This window comes from Lotus japonicus, chromosome 5 (genome assembly GCF_012489685.1).
Source record: "Lotus japonicus ecotype B-129 chromosome 5, LjGifu_v1.2".
Classification (NCBI taxonomy): domain Eukaryota; kingdom Viridiplantae; phylum Streptophyta; class Magnoliopsida; order Fabales; family Fabaceae; genus Lotus; species Lotus japonicus.
Window position 1 is genome coordinate 730,473 of NC_080045.1, and position 20,559 is coordinate 751,031.

Here is a 20,559-nt window from a genome sequence, read left to right on the forward strand (position 1 = left end):
AATTTATAATTTATATGTTAAGGTATTAATATGACTTCTGGTAATCTAATTCATGATAAAAGCAGTTATAGAATGGAAAAGAGATGATAACAGTGCATATGCAAGTAAATAATGAATTTCAGGGGAGGAAATAAAATAGAAGGAAAGGGAAGAGATATAGGAAGCAAGAAGATGTAGCAAAAAAAATAGGAAGCAAGAAGAAATTAAGTAGTAATGACCTTCTTCAATGAAAAGAGATAGTCCAAAATCAGTAGCTTTGACTGCAGCATTCTCGTCCTTGGTGGCCAACAAGAAATTCTCTGGCTTCAGGTCTCTATGCATCACACCCATGAAATTGCATATGTGAACCACATTCACTATCTGCCTCATCACTGTTGCTGCTTCACGCTCCGAGTAGTTCCCTTTCTCAATGATCCGATCAAACAGTTCACCCCCGCTGCACAACTCCATCACAAGGTGCACGTTCTGCCTGTCCTCATAAGCTCCCCTGCATCATTAAGAGACGGAACCAGAAAATTTGAATAAGTAATCAAACATTTAATACAACATTTGAATACTATTTTATTAAGCGCGGTGGCGAACGCCCTATTTTGTTAGTACTTAGTTCCTAGTGTCCATGCCTGAATTCCACTATGTTTGGTTGCCCTGAAAGGTGCTGAAGAATCATGACCTCTCTTCTAACATCCTCAATCTCTTGCTGGCTCAGAAGTTTTGCCCTCGCAATGGACTTGCATGCATACTCTTTCCTCGTGGTCTTATCGACACATAGATATGTGACACCAGATTGACCTCTCCCAAGTTCTTTCTTCATTTCATACAACTGAGTTATCACAACGAACGGTTTCCCTAGAATTGGTCCAACTTGTGAAGGTTGGGACACATATCTGGGACGAGAAGGAGATGATGGACTTGGCATTTGTTGTTGGGTTTTCCTAGATTGTTTCCGAGGAGGAGACGAATCTGAGGACACAATTTCAATTTCTTGAGACGTGCTACAGCAAAATAACGCCTTGAACAACCCCAATCCCATTGTTTGATTTGGTTTAATTTTCAGCTACCAAACTGAATTTTTCTCTATATGCTCTGCCTTCAAACATTTGGAAGACCCTATATATATCATATATACATTGTGTGTTTTAATAGGATTGATTTGATTAGTATTTCCAATTGATTGTTTGGTGCTTTTCTTCTTCATTTGGATTAGTAGTTTGCACGCTTTGTAAGATGTGCACCTTTATGTTGCGGAAGAGAACCGATTCGACTACTCGTTCCTTGGCATTAGCACGAGTACCAAAGTTTGGAATGTCATGGACGATTCGCATCATGTTCATAGCACGGTGTTTTTTTTTTTTTTAAAAAAAAAAATTCATAGCACGGTGTACTCTGTTGTCGTGGGCGTCGGATTTGCTGAAGCAGTGTTCCATGTCGAAGAAAGGAATTAATGTTAGTGTTGTTCTGGGAGAATAGATTAGTGATTTATTATCTATGTGAGAATTTCAGCTTTAGGACAGTGTAAAAGAAGGAGTTTCTATTAACCTTTTATTTTTTTTTTATAAGTAATGAAATATATATTGAAATGAAGCACGAGTTCTATTATTATTATTACTTCCTTTGCTTTTTTTTCCTAAAATATAAATCACTTTATAAATAGTAATAATCTAAGACAATTAATGTAGTAAAACAGTGTATAACGCTAAATTACAGAAATTGAAATAAATAAAACTATTCATTTAATTCAGGGTCTTACATAATAGGAGCATGACAAGATTTCTATCTGATAGGTCGCAGGTTTAAACTTCTAGTTTTGTTGGGTTAAAACTAGTCTTATTGGGTGACGTAAATATAAATCTTCTATAAATGCTCTTTTGAGTCTAACATTTTTTTCTGTCTTGAACTAGAGGACCATTCCCTCACCATAATTTCTTTTGTAAAAGAAAGCCCACTCTTTAAGTTTCAAAAAAAAAAGAAAGCCCACTCTTTAATAGTGAACATGACTAAATCTTTTGTGTTGTATGTTTGAAATCTTGTATACAGTTGACCAAAAAAAAAAAAAAAGAAATCTTGTATACAGTAGTTTCTAATTTCTATTTGAGTTATTATGGCGAATAGTCAAGTCACACTAGACAAATTACTTTACCCACAGTTTCTATTAATTCTTGCACACAGACACAGTAAGCTCGATCTCCTAGTAGTAGCCAGCAACAATTTGATCCATCAAATTGGCCTTAAACCAGTGATGAGTGGCAAGTGGAACTGGCACTTAATTTGGCGAATAGGATTAATCCACTACCACTAGCAGCAACAAAGGGTAACATGTATCTGGAAATTATACACGTGATATTCGGTTGGTTTTAAAGAAATTATTGTGCAGCTCGAGAATAAAATAAACGAGTTATATGCATGTATCCATCGATCCATCGTTGCAGCTTGCAAGAACACAAAAAACATCTGCCTACAATTGCTGATGTATTCTAATTCAAGTACTGGTGGGAAATACTGAGAATATAAATACTTTGCGAGTCTTTTAGTTTATTTGAACTGAATTACTTTGTGAATCTAGCTAATAAAAGCAGGAGGCAGTTTCCTAATGACTGAATATATATATTTTAAGTTAATATGGGCTAATATTGCTTTTGTATAATATATATATATATATATATATATATATATATCCATTACAACTGAATCATGTTTTGGCCTATAGAGGGAAGAGTTTAAGCATATATATGCGTCGAAAGATAGTTGATAGTCAAAAGTCAATGAAAGAAAATTTTGCGGCTGGACAGGAATATGCCATAAGAAACAGCACTTCCGCTAATGTTTCAAGAATCATTAGAGAACAGGAATTGTTATCTGCTTGTCTTTGTTCTACATCCGCTAAAAGTGGGTTTAGATTGGTATGGCTGATTCAATCACTTTGAAGTGTAAAGTAAGTTATTTCAATCAGTGATTGCTTTGTTGATTTACTCAAAGTAATTTAACACAATTAATGATTGTTATGCGCTGCGAGTGCTTGTATTAGAAAATGGCTGGACAGAAAATGTTTTTCATTCTTATTGATGATGATTGAATCTCAGACTTTATGGTGTAAAATTAGATGAGAGTTGAGTTAATCACCACGCCACACATTATGATTCAATTGTAGTATTTGAATTACGACGTCCAACACCAAATGCTTTATAAAACACATATAAATATAATTCATTTATGATATCATAATAATATTGTTATTGGACGAATATAATACTATGATGATGATGATCATATGATTTATCATTCATGAGATGTATGAAATTATATTTATGATATGAGCAACTCAATTTAATTCTCTCTCCAAATATATTGTACACCCTCCGGTCACATATGTAACACCCTCTAAACCCCGCATAATAATATATCATAAATCAGAGTAAAATGCATAACACAGAGGGTGTCACACTTATTCTCCAGAAACATAAATCAAAACACCTGTCATGCTCATAATAAATATATAAATTTTCCAACTTTAATGTCGCAACATCATATGCATAGCACAACGGATTTATTTCAACTCCAAAATTTAACATAAAGAGAGTTCATAGGTAACTCTTAACATCAAGGTACAAAACTAAACGTTTCCCGGTGTTACATAATAGAGCATGACTCCACTAACTAAACCGTAAATGAAAGACTAGCTCCTCCAACTAACCCTCGCGAGAAGCTCCACTATCTTCGGTACCTGAGCGATGTCGCATAGAACATCATTCCAACAGAAGGGTGAGAACTCATATCATATGGATAAGCATAATAATAAATAATGTAAAAGCTTATCTATGCTCCACATAAATTACTCACATTCACTAACAAATAATAAATTATGTAATTTTAACATAATTAATCAAGTTCACAGTTATGGCAAATACTCCATAAATTATAGCTCAATTAGAACATATATAATAGTCTCTAATTACCACCACATCAAATCTCTCCAAAAATATTACCATAACACATATGACTCAAGTGAGACCCGTGCAAATGCCTTTGGTACCAAAGTTGTTATCCTTAGCGGTATCACCGCGTCCACTCCAGACAGATAACCACCAATAAAGCCCTCGCTCTAGGCTTCAAAACCACTCCAGTTTTGGGACAAGTCACTAGCCTCCACGAGAACTAGCAAACATTGCCTCTTGACAACTATGCAGTGTATTGTGCAAAACTCAACTAACATATGCATATTCAGACCATCTCCAAGTCCTAATTATTTTAGCATATTCATCACCAGTTGCACAAAACACATATTACATGTTATCAATTATACAACTTGCAATCACAACAACTTAGCATCTCAAACATAACATCAATTCAGAAACAACATTATATAATGATTATTAAAAATAGATGTAAATTAAATATCATTCATATATAACAGGTTCTACAACTATTTCCTAAAGACTGGATTTCTCTCTAAATTTTCCCAAAAACTCGCGACATGCTCATGCTCGCCATCTCGCGACATCTCACTGCACAACTCGCCATGTCGCGACATCTCACGACATCTCCCTACGCAACTCGCCATGTCGCTGAATAACTCGCCATGTCGCGACATCTCACGACATCTGCCTACGCAACTCGCCATGCCGCGACATCTTCCTGCGCAACTCGCCATGTGCGCGCACCACACATCTAATGAACTATTAAACAGATGTAAATTATCAAATATACTCAGAAAAATCTAATATTTTTATCATAGTTCCGTATACACGTTTTGTAAACCTCTATAAATTTTCAAGTCACAATTCGAAGTACAAAAATCAGGAAAAATCGTACACTAACCGTAGTTCGTAAGAAACTGGACAGCTTAACCTATACTCACTAAAATACACATAACTCGAGCTACAGACGTCGGAATGACGTGAAACCAGTGGCAAAATTTTCGTAACAGAAAAACCTACAACTTTTATGAAGACTACTTCTTCAAATTCGGCCATTAACATAGCACGAAAAAGGGTACAAGAGAACGTAAATTTCTGCGCATCATGCAAGCCTATCATCTACCCCCAAAATCATCTAAAAGCCAAACCCTAACTATTTCAATTTGGGAATTTTTGCAACCTAGGGTTCCTAAATCATGCTTTCTATCATTATCCACTATCATACCAATCCATAAAACATGAATTCAAACCCTTACCTCTTGTAGATCAGTTCTAAGTTTTCTCCTCTTTTCTCCTCTCCTTCTCTGCTTTCACGTGTTTCTTGTTCTGCTTCTCTTCTAATCCTTATTTTTTTTTCTTTTCTTTCTTTCTATTTCACTCCTAACCCTTAAATAGCCATACAATGGGCCCCACTCTCAATTACTCACACTAAACCCTAAAACCTTATATATCTATATCACATAATCACTTAATTATCTAATAAAATCACTTAATTACCATATACCATAATACTAATTAAAATAAAATAATAAATAACCTAATAACAGAAAATGGGGTGTTACAACTCTCCCCCACTTAAGAATTCTCGCCCTCGAAAATTGCCTTAAACGAACAACTCGGGATAGGAATTCCAAAACAGTATCGATTGTGTCATAAACACATATCGAATACAAAAAGAATTAGACATGCTAATAACCCTAGACTACTGACCAATCATGCTCTGATACCACTAATGTAACACCCTCTAAACCCCGCATAATAATATATCATAAATCAGAGTAAAATGCATAACACAGAGGGTGTCACACTTATTCTCCAGAAACATAAATCAAAACACCTGTCATGCTCATAATAAATATATAAATTTTCCAACTTTAATGTCGCAACATCATATGCATAGCACATCGGATTTATTTCAACTCCAAAATTTAACATAAAGAGAGTTCATAGGTAACTCTTAACATCAAGGTACAAAACTAAACGTTTCCCGGTGTTACATAACAGAGCATGACTCCACTAACTAAACCGTAAATGAAAGACTAGCTCCTCCAACTAACCCTCGCGAGAAGCTCCACTATCTTCGGTACCTGAGCGATGTCGCATAGAACATCATTCCAACAGAAGGGTGAGAACTCATATCATATGGATAAGCATAATAATAAATAATGTAAAAGCTTATCTATGCTCCACATAAATTACTCACATTCACTAACAAATAATAAATTATGTAATTTTAACATAATTAATCAAGTTCACAGTTATGGCAAATACTCCATAAATTATAGCTCAATTAGAACATATATAATAGTCTCTAATTACCACCACATCAAATCTCTCCAAAAATATCACCATAACACATATGACTCAAGTGAGACCCGTGCAAATGCCTTTGGTACCAAAGTTGTTATCCTTAGCGGTATCACCGCGTCCACTCCAGACAGATAACCACCAATAAAGCCCTCGCTCTAGGCTTCAAAACCACTCCAGTTTTGGGACAAGTCACTAGCCTCCACGAGAACTAGCAAACATTGCCTCTTGACAACTATGCAGTGTATTGTGCAAAACTCAACTAACATATGCATATTCAGACCATCTCCAAGTCCTAATTATTTTAGCATATTCATCACCAGTTGCACAAAACACATATTACATGTTATCAATTATACAACTTGCAATCACAACAACTTAGCATCTCAAACATAACATCAATTCAGAAACAACATTATATAATGATTATTAAAAATAGATGTAAATTAAATATCATTCATATATAACAGGTTCTACAACTATTTCCTAAAGACTGGATTTCTCTCTAAATTTTCCCAAAACCTCGCGACATGCTCATGCTCGCCATCTCGCGACATCTCACTGCACAACTCGCCATGTCGCGACATCTCACGACATCTCCCTACGCAACTCGCCATGTCGCTGAATAAATCGCCATGTCGCGACATCTCACGACATCTCCCTACGCAACTCGCCATGCCGCGACATCTTCCTGCGCAACTCGCCATGTGCGCGCACCACACATCTAATGAACTATTAAACAGATGTAAATTATCAAATATACTCAGAAAAATCTAATATTTTTATCATAGTTCCGTATACAGGTTTTGTAAACCTCTATAAATTTTCAAGTCACAATTCGAAGTACAAAAATCAGGAAAAATCGTACACTAACCGTAGTTCGTAAGAAACTGGACAGCTTAACCTATACTCACTAAAATACACATAACTCGAGCTACAGACGTCGGAATGACGTGAAACCAGTGGCAAACTTTTCGTAACAGAAAAACCTACAACTTTTATGAAGACTACTTCTTCAAATTCGGCCATTAACATAGCACGAAAAAGGGTACAAGAGAACGTAAATTTCTGCGCATCATGCAAGCCTATCATCTACCCCCATAATCATCTAAAAGCCAAACCCTAACTATTTCAATTTGGGAATTTTTGCAACCTAGGGTTCCTAAATCATGCTTTCTATCATTATCCACTATCATACCAATCCATAAAACATGAATTCAAACCCTTACCTCTTGTAGATCAGTTCTAAGTTTTCTCCTCTTTTCTCCTCTCCTTCTCTGCTTTCACGTGTTTCTTGTTCTGCTTCTCTTCTAATCCTTATTTTTTTTTCTTTTCTTTCTTTCTATTTCACTCCTAACCCTTAAATAGCCATACAATGGGCCCCACTCTCAATTACTCACACTAAACCCTAAAACCTTATATATCTATATCACATAATCACTTAATTATCTAATAAAATCACTTAATTACCATATACCATAATACTAATTAAAATAAAATAATAAATAACCTAATAACAGAAAATGGGGTGTTACAACTCTCCCCCACTTAAGAATTCTCGCCCTCGAAAATTGCCTTAAACGAACAACTCGGGATAGGAATTCCAAAACAGTATCAATTGTGTCATAAACACATATCGAATACAAAAAGAATTAGACATGCTAATAACCCTAGACTACTGACCAATCATGCTCTGATACCACTAATGTAACACCCTCTAAACCCCGCATAATAATATATCATAAATCAGAGTAAAATGCATAACACAGAGGGTGTCACACTTATTCTCCAGAAACATAAATCAAAACACCTGTCATGCTCATAATAAATATATAAATTTTCCAACTTTAATGTCGCAACATCATATGCATAGCACAGCGGATTTATTTCAACTCCAAAATTTAACATAAAGAGAGTTCATAGGTAACTCTTAACATCAAGGTACAAAACTAAACGTTTCCCGGTGTTACATAACAGAGCATGACTCCACTAACTAAACCGTAAATGAAAGACTAGCTCCTCCAACTAACCCTCGCGAGAAGCTCCACTATCTTCGGTACCTGAGCGATGTCGCATAGAACATCATTCCAACAGAAGGGTGAGAACTCATATCATATGGATAAGCATAATAATAAATAATGTAAAAGCTTATCTATGCTCCACATAAATTACTCACATTCACTAACAAATAATAAATTATGTAATTTTAACATAATTAATCAAATTCACAGTTATGGCAAATACTCCATAAATTATAGCTCAATTAGAACATATATAATAGTCTCTAATTACCACCACATCAAATCTCTCCAAAAATATCACCATAACACATATGACTCAAGTGAGACCCGTGCAAATGCCTTTGGTACCAAAGTTGTTATCCTTAGCGGTATCACCGCGTCCACTCCAGACAGATAACCACCAATAAAGCCCTCGCTCTAGGCTTCAAAACCACTCCAGTTTTGGGACAAGTCACTAGCCTCCACGAGAACTAGCAAACATTGCCTCTTGACAACTATGCAGTGTATTGTGCAAAACTCAACTAACATATGCATATTCAGACCATCTCCAAGTCCTAATTATTTTAGCATATTCATCACCAGTTGCACAAAACACATATTACATGTTATCAATTATACAACTTGCAATCACAACAACTTAGCATCTCAAACATAACATCAATTCAGAAACAACATCATATAATGATTATTAAAAATAGATCTAAATTAAATATCATTCATATATAACAGGTTCTACAACTATTTCCTAAAGACTGGATTTCTCTCTAAATTTTCCCAAAAACTCGCGACATGCTCATGCTCGCCATCTCGCGACATCTCATTGCACAACTCGCCATGTCGCGACATCTCACGACATCTCCCTACGCAACTCGCCATGTCGCTGAATAACTCGCCATGTCGCGACATCTCACGACATCTCCCTACGCAACTCGCCATGCCGCGACATCTTGCGACATCTTCCTGCGCAACTCGCCATGTGCGCGCACCACACATCTAATGAACTATTAAACAGATGTAAATTATCAAATATACTCAGAAAAATCTAATATTTTTATCATAGTTCCGTATACACGTTTTGTAAACCTATATAAATTTTCAAGTCACAATTCGAAGTACAAAAATCAGGAAAAATCGTACACTAACCGTAGTTCGTAAGAAACTGGACAGCTTAACCTATACTCACTAAAATACACATAACTCGAGCTACAGACGTCGGAATGACGTGAAACCAGTGGCAAAATTTTCGTAACAGAAAAACCTACAACTTTTATGAAGACTACTTCTTCAAATTCGGCCATTAACATAGCATGAAAAAGGGTACAAGAGAACGTAAATTTCTGCGCATCATGCAAGCCTATCATCTACCCCCAAAATCATCTAAAAGCCAAACCCTAACTATTTCAATTTGGGAATTTTTGCAACCTAGGGTTCCTAAATCATGCTTTCTATCATTATCCACTATCATACCAATCCATAAAACATGAATTCAAACCCTTACCTCTTGTAGATCAGTTCTAAGTTTTCTCCTCTTTTCTCATCTCCTTCTCTGCTTTCACGTGTTTCTTGTTCTGCTTCTCTTCTAATCCTTATTTTTTTTTCTTTTCTTTCTTTCTATTTCACTCCTAACCCTTAAATAGCCATACAATGGGCCCCACTCTCAATTACTCACACTAAACCCTAAAACCTTATATATCTATATCACATAATCACTTAATTATCTAATAAAATCACTTAATTACCATATACCATAATACTAATTAAAATAAAATAATAAATAACCTAATAACAGAAAATGGGGTGTTACAACATATATAAGCAAAAAACACTTTTTAGGTTCATTCATTTAATGAATGTATCTAGTTGTTTTACTAGATACATTCATTAAATGAATGAACCTAAAAAGTGTTTTTTGCTTATATATGTGACCGGAGGGTGTATATGTTTATACATGTGCAGGTGTTTACGGAGATTTTTTGTAAACAAATCTACTACTTCTTATTCTTCCACTATTGTAGATATAAAACCACCAATGGCGAAGCGATGCGTGTCCTGTCTTGCTGATTTTTTTTCTTCCTCTTGCCAGTTCAAATACGACGCCATTTCTCATTGTAGTTCAGATCTTCACTTGGGATGTCATCTTTTAATCCGATCCGTTGATTAAAAAAATCTCAAATCAGAGAAACCCTACCTGTTTCTCTCTCATCACCCACGTGAGGTTGCAGTGCCGCCTCCCCTCCTCTCCGGATTCCATGGGGAAGCACGACCTCGACTTCTCTTCCACTCCACCTCCCTTCATCTTCAAATCTCGTCCTTTTTCCCCTGATTTCTCTCTTCTGCAACTGTAGCAACGTCACATATTTCCCCCGTTCTAGCTGTGATCGACGTCACTTTGTTGCGAAGATGTACTTTCCACGTTCTTCTGCTTCTTCCCATGGCTTCTCAGGCGCTGGCTATCCCGTCAACCATTACGTGGGTAACAGTTCTCCATTGATCTCAACCCACGGTAGCTTAGCACATCTCATACGTTTCTTCCTAATTTCGTCCTTTATTTGAATTGTTTATCTGATTTTTTTTATTAGATTGGGGGATTCGGTACTTGCTTTGCAACCATTACCTATTGTTAGGTTGGGTTCATCAATTTTGTTCGCATCTGTCATTTCTATTCTGATTGAAGTTGAGAGTAGGTTTTTAGATCTAGGTGGAATGCTTTACACAACCTCTTCTCCTTTGAAATTTTTATCAGATCTATTTGCCTATAAATGTTGACACAACCCTCACTCCAACACCATTCACACAACCCTTGCTGCACCACAGTTCACACAATCCTCATTCCAAACTCTGAGATGGCTGGTGGTTTTATTTTGATCAGGCTTTTTTGTGCACAAATGAACTCAACGACAGCAAGTTGATGATGTTGCAATTCAACCTTAACATAACAATAGCCCATGGGAATCTCAGAAGCTGTAGTAAGTATAACCTATCCAAGTGAATTTTTTTTGTTGCTTTCAATTGTTCAGTGGATTTGAGTTAATGTAAGTTTTAAAGGAATTGTTTTATCTTATTTGTGATATATTAGTTGTTGCTGCTCGGTGACCAAATTTTAATTGAATCATATTGAAGTAGAAACTTTTAGAGGATAAAGTCCACCCTTTGTAAAAATAATCTAATATGATTAATTGATTATAATATCTATGCCATCAAAGTTCCACGAACCTATTCATGGGTTATATGATAAAGAAATATACTTAATGAGAAGTTTAACCATATGCATATGAATTACTACAATACCTGGTTTATCTATGTATTTTGGACATTAATTTCACATCTACATTATGGTTTAGAATTTGTTTTTACTTCAATTGATTAATTCAAGTTTAGTTGGTATAGATTGGTTTCTTTTTAATGCTTTTCATTTATCATTTTTTCATTCTCTTATTTATCTTGCTAGAAATGTGTTTCAAAAAGCTTTGAGTCACATTGTGGTGTAGACATTTTTAAGGAGATTTGAAAATGAAAGCATTTAACATTACCATAATGAAAACCAACACAGTATGAATCCTCTTGCACAAACTGATTGTTTTGACATTTAGCAACTGGTCTTTATTAGTTTTCGAATCACTGGAGGCAGTATGGTTGGTTGCTGCTAAGCGTAGTGGTATTTTAGTTGAATTTTCAAAACTGTGCCTTTGTGTTTGCCTTATAAAATTTCATCAGCGAGTCTTTGTAGTTAAGATTGTTAGTTCAAATTGGTGTTTAGAAAACATCAATAGACTAAACACAATTAGCTATCTACTACTTCTTATTCTTGAATTACTATAGCTAAAAGACATTCATCAACAAGGTTTGTTTTTGGGTTCTCCCATTGCTACTTTGGTTCAAGAATGTTTTGAAATTTGCATATTAATCAATTCATTGAGTTTAAATATAGTAATACTGAACTAGCTTCAATTGTTGATCATTCTTATCTTATACAAATGTTCAGGTGACAGACCTTTTGGAGGTCCTTGGCTGTTGTGGGTTTTGCTTCCTCTTGAGGGCAAGTATGTTGATATGCCTCACTGCCTCAGCGATGCATTTGCAAGGTTTGACAATGTTTTTTTCATCTGTTTTTCCTACCAGAACCCCAAGACATGCCCTTATGTGTTGTTTGTTAACTCAAGTTTTCTCCTTTTTCTTCTTTTTTTCTCCTTTTGAACTCAAGACAGTAGTAATTTTTTGTTTTAACATTGAACAGGCTGACAAATTTCATTTTAGGATGTGATGGCTTCTCCTATTTACTTTCATCAAGACTTTAAAATTGGTAAAAACTATGATTTGCATAATGACCATTGCTCTGATCTTCAATTACTCCACTCATGCTATTGATGGTACTTGTATGTGTGTAGTTTTCCTTAGAGTTTGATGGGAGGTGTTGGTACTGTTTCTTTCCACGAATCCTGTGTTGGGCCGCCGTATCAGCCGATTTTGTGGTAAGATATCACGCAACCTACTACCTTTTATCAATTTCAGCCCTTTTTTTACCAACTTTTCTCCCAAATCCTGGATTTTCCTTATGATCTTGCCTCGGGTTGCTTGTGTCTTTCTCCTTTATGCATTTTTTTCTTCATTTCCATACTATTGTAGACGTGATTGATTTTCAAACATCAGTGTTTGGTGAGGAAGTACGGTTCTTTTTCAAAGCTATTCATAGGGTTTTAGCAGTTGATGTCTAATCCTTGCTACTGTCGAATTAGTGATTTTCAAGATTGTTTAATTGATGTACCTGATCAAGTATTTATAGATTCTGATCCTCTGTCTCAAATGTTTTTCAACCCATTTCTTGTGCTCATTCATAGTGTATCTCAATTTTTCCGTGTATGTGTCTACCTATCTATTTGCTAAGTTGATCTTTTTTTCTCTTCAATTTTGAAGCTTACCTTTGGGATCATGTGAGTGAGCCCAATTCATATTTTTTATTTTCAAGGATTTAGATTCTTTAAGAAGAAATTGGGCACACTCTGTAAGCTGGGGACACTTCCCCTTGCTCTTTTATGTTTTTATGGTTTGACAGAACCACTTGACACAAGATGACATGAATGTTGAGACTTATTGGGGACACTATGTTCCCTAGGAAAACACTTGATCAGCTTCATTCTACTGCTGAGATATGTCGTGACTTATTTTCCTCTCTTAGATTTTTCTTTACTTTCCTCAACTATTATTATCTGATAGAATAGTCCTGATGTTATTGTTTTTTCTAGAAAAAATTTCAGGAAGGAGTCTTCATAGTGATTGCGAAAATTGTTGGGCTGCTTGAGGGTGAGAAGTGGTGGTATACAACATGTCGTTGTCATAAGGCTGTAGCTGCAGAAGATGGATTGTATTTCTGTGGTGGTTGCTTAGTCTATGTCATGGAAGTCACTCATCGGTAAGTAAACAAGTTAGCCATTTGTTAAAATCCCCTCTATCTAAAGTCTAGCTTATTATGCAATTGAATGAGATATATATATATATATATATATATATATATATATATATATATATACTATTTCACTCTATTAAAATTCTTTCCATTTCATTCAGAACCAACATGCAGATTTAAGATTAAGTTTGAGGTAGGAGATGCTGATGGTGTCACAACATTTGTGCTTTTTGACTCTGACTGTCAACAGTTGCTGAAGAAGACTTGCAAGGGAAAGGTTAGCGAAAATTAGTTTGTTTGTCTTATTAAATGTTATAATTATCATATGTCAACACTGCTCTGCAGACCTATTGTGACTGTGTTTTTGTGTGCTTACATGTTGTTTTAGGGTAAGTCCTCCTTTTAATACCCCCCCTGTGATTATGGACTTAGTTGGTAGGGAGCTGTTATTCAAGGCTGAGAAGACAGCTGATCATGGTGTACGATTTGATGATTCTTTCCACTTCAAAAAAAATATGTGATGATTTTAGCATCATTGGAGCATTTAAGAACAAGGCCAAGGTTCAGACTCCATAGAAGGTTTGCAATATCTACATTGTATAATTCTCATATGTTAATTTTATCTAATGTGCCTACTTCTTTTTTCATCTTAATTTTATCCAAGGATGGTGATGTCTGATTTAAATTGTGAAAGTTCTGCCAACCTTTCTGAAATGAGCCCACATGTTCCATCCCTAGATGATATTTAACCACACGAACGCTCCGCTGTTTTCTCATCGATTGGTCGTATTAGCAGTGCAGAAACAATCAGCAGCTCAAGGACTTCAAAAAGGCTGAAAATAAGGAGTGTTAGTTAGATAGGTAGTCTTTGTATATTTATACTGGAATGACTGGGACCTGGTCTGATTTTGTCACAACTTTGTGTAAGGTGTGAATTTTGTTGTGCTATTGTTGTCATGTTAAGTAATTATTGGGACATCTGGGCTATGGTCAGTGCTACTAGATTCAAGATTTTATTTTCCTTTTGCTTATGTGGGTTTGTCATGCCCTTTATGTTGGAGTCTATTTTAAATCTACTCTATGTTTGTCTCAATTTTATGTTTTATTACATATATTGTGTTAAATTATGAGCGTGACTTTTGGACAGTCATTTCAAATTACAAGAATCTTATTTATTCACATTATTTTGGTTCACACAGTCATCTCAAATTACGACCAGAATCTTTCTGTCATCTTTAATTATGACTGTATCTTCATTCTCTCAATCAAATTTTAATTCACCCAATTGACTCTTGGTTAATTTTTCTTTGTTATGAGTCAAATATAATTATCTTCCATTCATGTCTAATGAAGGAGAAACATGATAGTAGTTTGAACTATATATGTCAAGTGATGTGAATTTGACCTGAGAGTGTGACCACTGAGAGTGAACCCTAGTCCCTCTGGGTGATACGAACCATAAGTGTTAAGCTTTGTATGATACTATAAAGAATTTTATACAGATATTGAAAATTTTTTTTGGTTGCACCCGTCAGGATTCGAACACTGGACCTCCCCCGACCCAATTCATATGTTCTTCAGCTCATATTATTGATGTACTTTCTTTATAACCTACTTTGATAGAAAACAAAACACCCTAATTTTCGAGGGACAGGGAACATATTTAACTTTTAATTACATTAAAGTTACAGTATAAAAAACTCTTATGGGATGGGGTTTGCATGACATAAGACATTGAGAGAGTGTCAAACACAGTGAACATTTGAAACTCATCTAATTTATCCTATAACATATAAACATTTAAAAATTAAAATAAGATAATAACAGTTGAGGTCATAATAAAATATCACTTATATCACTCCATAAAGATCAAATATCCAATAATTGTAATTAACAGTTGAGTTCGTAATAAATTATCCGTGCATCGCACGGACAAACGGATACTATACTAGTATTTCTAATTCTTAAACTAGAAAACAAGTCGATTGAAGGTTCTTTAATGAAAACGCTATCAAAAGTGACAAGTTCTTAGTTCACTTTGCATAACAAAAATTGAAAATAGGGACAGTGATATGAAACAAGAAACTTAAACCAAAAGTGCATGACAACAATCACTAAAAGCTGAGAAACAAATCGCATTAATTGAACAACACGGAACATTGCATTGATTACAAGTTGTAAATGAAAACATAAAAACAAGAGTGGTTCAAACAAACACATATTCAGTGGAACTCAAACACTGCTCTCTTAGTCTCGGTGATTTGGACATCTCAAAGCAAATTTGTGATTTCTGAGTCTAAGTTTGTGAAACCCTTTTTCCCTCTTTGATTCTCTTATTTATAGACTTCTCTTGTAATTGTTGGGCGGTGGTTGCGTTCTAGAATCTTATCGTGTCATCGTTGGTGCTGACACTTCCCATGATCTTTACGGTTACCCACGTCCTCAATGACCCACGTTCTTTCCGCTTACTTGTTGGTGATAACCGTTCACTTGATGATGAAAACTCAAATGATCTTCCAATAGAAATGTTTGTCGACATACTACTTCAGCTACGCGGTCGATTTTGGTGCCAATCGATATGTGTTATCGATAATGTAACGGTTGTACACTTAACCATTTTCCTTGAAATAGTTTTGATCACAATTCGTCGACATCACCACTTGTCAGGATGCTTATACTCATTTCGCCTTAGGGCCAAATTTCAGGCCAACAACAGGTTATTCATCTATTTGTGCACAACCACGATAATGTATTTTTTATTGCCTCGTTTTTCAGACGATCATTACTCAACAAAAACAAATTAAAATTTTATTCAGAAACATGGGTACGCGACTTTCGCATCTCTGTCTTTGTCGCCCTCCTTATCTATGTCTAGGTCGCCATCCTTATCTGCACGTTGTTGGAGAAAATTATGAAAAGTAGACTTCTTGCCTTGATGCAAGGAGATGTCTTAGCGTGCCTGCCTGGACTTTCTTCCAATGTGATCAAGTCTGATTGGATGGGGATGAAGATGAATGCAGTGTGCCCACGGTGTATTCTCATCGTGCGCTTTTATGTCCTGCTTTACAACCTCTGTGGTTTGCTTGTTGCATTGGTTTTATAGTGGATTGTTTTAGATCTATGTTGAAGTTTATGTATGACTTTTTTACCTTGACCAATGTTGCAATTGGTAGTACATGTACCATTATATCTTTATTTTTTTCCATTTCAGAGGATCACAATAATTTGATGTTCTACCACCAACCTTTTGCTTCCTTTAATTCTTTAGTACGGAGTGTTGTTGTGTTACGTATTTCCTTAGTAGCTGCCAACCATACTCCTCTGCAGTTTCTAGAGAGCTTCCTTCAAAGTGGGCGCGATCTCTTCTAGACGTGATGAAGGTCAATTTTGATGCATCAATTATCGCATCTAGTTTAGTTGTTTGGTTTGACTGCGCGATATTTCAATGGTGAGGTTCTTGCAGCGACGACTTCAGCTTCCTTTCTAGTTTTATCCTCAGTGCTTGCTACGCCTATGTGCTTTCATTGGGCTCTTTCTCTAATTTCTATTCTTTGTTTTCGTCGTGTTTTTTGAGACAGATTGTATGCTCCTATTTGAGGCTTGGGAGAGACTTCTGGGGGACGCTCTTATTTAGCTAATATCATGATTGTCTTGATTTATTTTCTTATTTTAATATTATTTCAGCCTAAACCCTAATATTATTTTTATTTACCTAAAATATTTACCTAAAGTTGGTAACTCTGTAACCGATTGTTTGGCAAAACTTTCTTCTTTTGTGGTAACCTTGTTTGAATTGAGGAAGTTATGTAGTAACTTGTTTCCTTAACTCAGATTTGATCTATTGAGCATGTGTTGGATTTGAGTGGGAAGCTTTGTCACATAAATTTAAAGAAATTGATGTGGTAGAAAAGATGGCAAACAAAGAGAAACTTTAGGAGATTGCATTTCCTGATAGCACTTCCATATTCCCTCCTCCTGATAAGATATAAACACAGGGTAGGAAAAAAGGCTCCACTAAAGGACATCCTAAATGTTCCACCAAGTGTGACCTTCATATTTTGATGTTGTTTATACTTACATGAATTCTATTCGTGATAGAAACTTCACAGTACCCTCCTCAAATGGCCCCAAATGCCCTTAAGTGCAAGAGAAGAGAGGTAGACAACCTTAAGAATGACATTCCTTTTATCAATCATATCCCTTGTGAATTTCATAATTTTACCGCTAACATTACAAATTTTGAAGCGGATGGGAATTGTGGACTTAGAGTCGTTGCTTCATTATTAGGTCTGGGTGAACATATGTGGTATTATATTAGAAATAAAATGATTAAGGAGCTTCAAACATATTGATGAAGATGAGTGCGAACATGTAGAAGCTTGATTCCCTCCAAGCTTGACCAAAAACTCCTGATTCCCACAAGATGAAGTCACGTGTATGAGAGAGATGAAGGGAAAAGGAGATGGTAAGGTTAATGAGTCGGAAGATATTGAGGTGAATGAGTCGGGAGATAAAGAAAATGGTATGAAAAATAAAATGGCTGGCTTATGTATCGTAAGGGTATTTAAGAAAAAATTGTGAATGGATGGCATAAATATTGATGTGGTTGCAAGAAAATCAAAACCTTAAAATAAACAGAAATTTAAATTAAACTGAATGAGGGAGTGAAATTAAAATGTAAATGAAGTAATATTCTCAAGTGATATACCTTGAGAATGAGATTTTGTTTGTTGGTTCTAGTAAGAATAATTATAGGTTCACACCTCAAAGATGAGGTGGAAAGAGGTGGAGGAGAGAGATAGGAAAAAAAAGAAAAAATAAAAAATAGAAAGTATGAGATTTGATAGATGATAAGAGAAGAGAGATAGAAACAAAATATGTGGAAATAAAGTGTTTAGAAAATGTGGTGTGTATATATCATTCTTGTTCTAGTAAGTGTGAGAAGTGAACCGCTAGACCCTGAGTCACTTCCTTGTCAGATACGAAACACGAAACAGCCAACAAAACTTTAAACGCACACCGATGATACATTTACACTACACTACATAGAGAGAGTCATACACATAACATGAGCAAACAGCAAAGGCTAACAAATGCAAACCAAAACCAACCTAACCCTTTTTTTTTTCTTGTTCCGTTTCACATTCAATTTCTCAACCTAGCCTAGCCTAGCTTAGCAAACCCAATATCATCCTCTGAAACCGTGCACTTCATCACCACCACCTTCATATAAAACCACCTAGCTAGCTCCCCAAAATTGCTCTATTCCTCGATCGATCGAGATGCAGTGTATTTGGCAAATCCACCCATCCCCTTCAATTCTTCTCTACCAACCACCTCCGCCACATTAATCCTTTCATTCTCCTCTTGATTTGGTCCTGTCTCACCTCAATTCGACCAAAACAAACAGAAAAGTGGACATGCTGGACTCGGTGCTTCTGGCGCTTTTCTTGCCCTGTCTGGGCATGAGCGCCGTCTTCGTCGTCTACATGTGCCTCCTCTGGTATGCCACCACTCACCACCCACCGGAGACCAGGCTACGGGCTAAGCCCGTCTCCGACAAGGGCCTTTCCGCCTCCCAGCTCCAGAAACTTCCCAGTATCACCGGGAAAGACCTTCCCCTGGCCTCCGAATGCGCCGTGTGTCTCGATGAGATCGACAGCGATCAACCGGCACGTGTGCTTCCCGGTTGCAACCATGGGTTCCATTTGGAATGCGCTGACACTTGGCTCTCGAAACACCCTCTCTGCCCGGTTTGTAGAGCCAAACTGGATCTCTTCAGTAATCCCGCTGAAAATGAAAATCCATGTTGATTGCTGATTGATTGAAGAAAACATTTGCATTTAAGATGATGAAGAAGCCAGAACAACGCTGAAATAGATTGAATTGGTTAATGTTCTTGGTAGTGTTGTACAGTTTGCTTATTGTGGATTGTGACGTTGATGGAACTCTGTTTCGGGTAATATGGGGTTTGATGTTAATTTTTAACTTTTTCTCTGTTTCGAATTTATTCTGTTAGTTTGCTGCTGCTTAGAATAAACACAGGGACGAACGTGTTTGTTAGGACTAGCTTTCCAGAATTTTACTGTTTTTTTTTTTTTTACTTTTCAAGTTTTTATTGAAATAGAAAGAATGGGTTATGGGTGTGTGTGTGAAAAGGGTGTTGTGGCTTCTGATGCACGATTGAACTGAAGAAGAAGAGCAAGCGGGGTATTGACGCTAACTAAGACGTAGATTTCAGTGTTTTTATGATGGGTTTGTTGAAGCAAGCAAGTGGGATGATGCATCATGATCATGAACGGTTCATGGGCCATCCATTCATTCTGTTGAGAGTATCATCATCTTTTTTTCATTTCATTGTTTCCTAGGCACAGAAAAAGGGGTAGAGCACAAAACAAAAGTGAGTTTGATTCCTGACGACAGCTAGATGCCAGCTGCGAACCGATTTTTTCTCATTTTAGACTGACGCTAGCTGTGAAAAATAAGGAAAAAAGGTAACTTAAAAACTAGGAATATGTGTGAAAATAGAAGATATCTCTCAAATTATGGGCCGTGTGGCAACACACTAAACCTATTAGGAAAAGGGAAATAATAAATAAAGTGTATTAATTTCTGGGAGGGAAATAGGTGTGAATGGTATTAATTAAGTTAATGGGGAGTGGGGTAGTGGAGGTAATTGGGGGGTTGGGGTTGGTGTTGTATTTGTGAGGTTGATGAGGCCAAGTTCATTCATTGCATGGGATGCTGGCGCCACGTCACGCCTTCAACAGTTACTGGCTCATCTTTGGTACAAAATTAAATGGGTCCACAATGTGCATCGGTGGCAACTGGCGGTTCATGCAATCTTTTAGCTGCCAACAAAAAAAGAAAATGAAGTTGATGTTTGTCATGAATGATTTATGATCATGAGCCTTATCAA

The 20,559-nt window shown here is 36.1% G+C and overlaps 1 protein-coding gene across 1 annotated transcript; it reads right to left on the reverse strand.

Annotated features, from left to right (window-relative positions):
• Window positions 1-25: 25 nt before the first annotated feature.
• On the reverse strand, window positions 26-1,030 carry LOC130717329 (calcium-dependent protein kinase 29-like). Its single transcript, XM_057567531.1, has 3 exons — window positions 621-1,030; window positions 219-487; window positions 26-45 (listed from the first exon to the last, which is right to left on the reverse strand). Exons 1-3 carry the CDS (start codon window positions 1,028-1,030, stop codon window positions 26-28), a joined length of 699 nt encoding a protein of 232 aa, XP_057423514.1.
• Window positions 1,031-20,559: the final 19,529 nt, after the last annotated feature.

Coding starts and splice junctions, on each gene's coding strand:
- LOC130717329 (XM_057567531.1), bottom strand. CDS start 1,030: ATGGGATTGGGGTTGTTCAAGGCGTTATTTTGCTGTAGCACGTCTCAA. Junction 488..620: donor CCAAACATAGTGGAATTCAG/GCATGGACACTA, acceptor TTAATGATGCAG/GGGAGCTTATGAGGACAGGC. Junction 46..218: donor ATCTCTTTTCATTGAAGAAG/GTCATTACTACT, acceptor ATCATGAATTAG/ATTACCAGAAGTCATATTAA.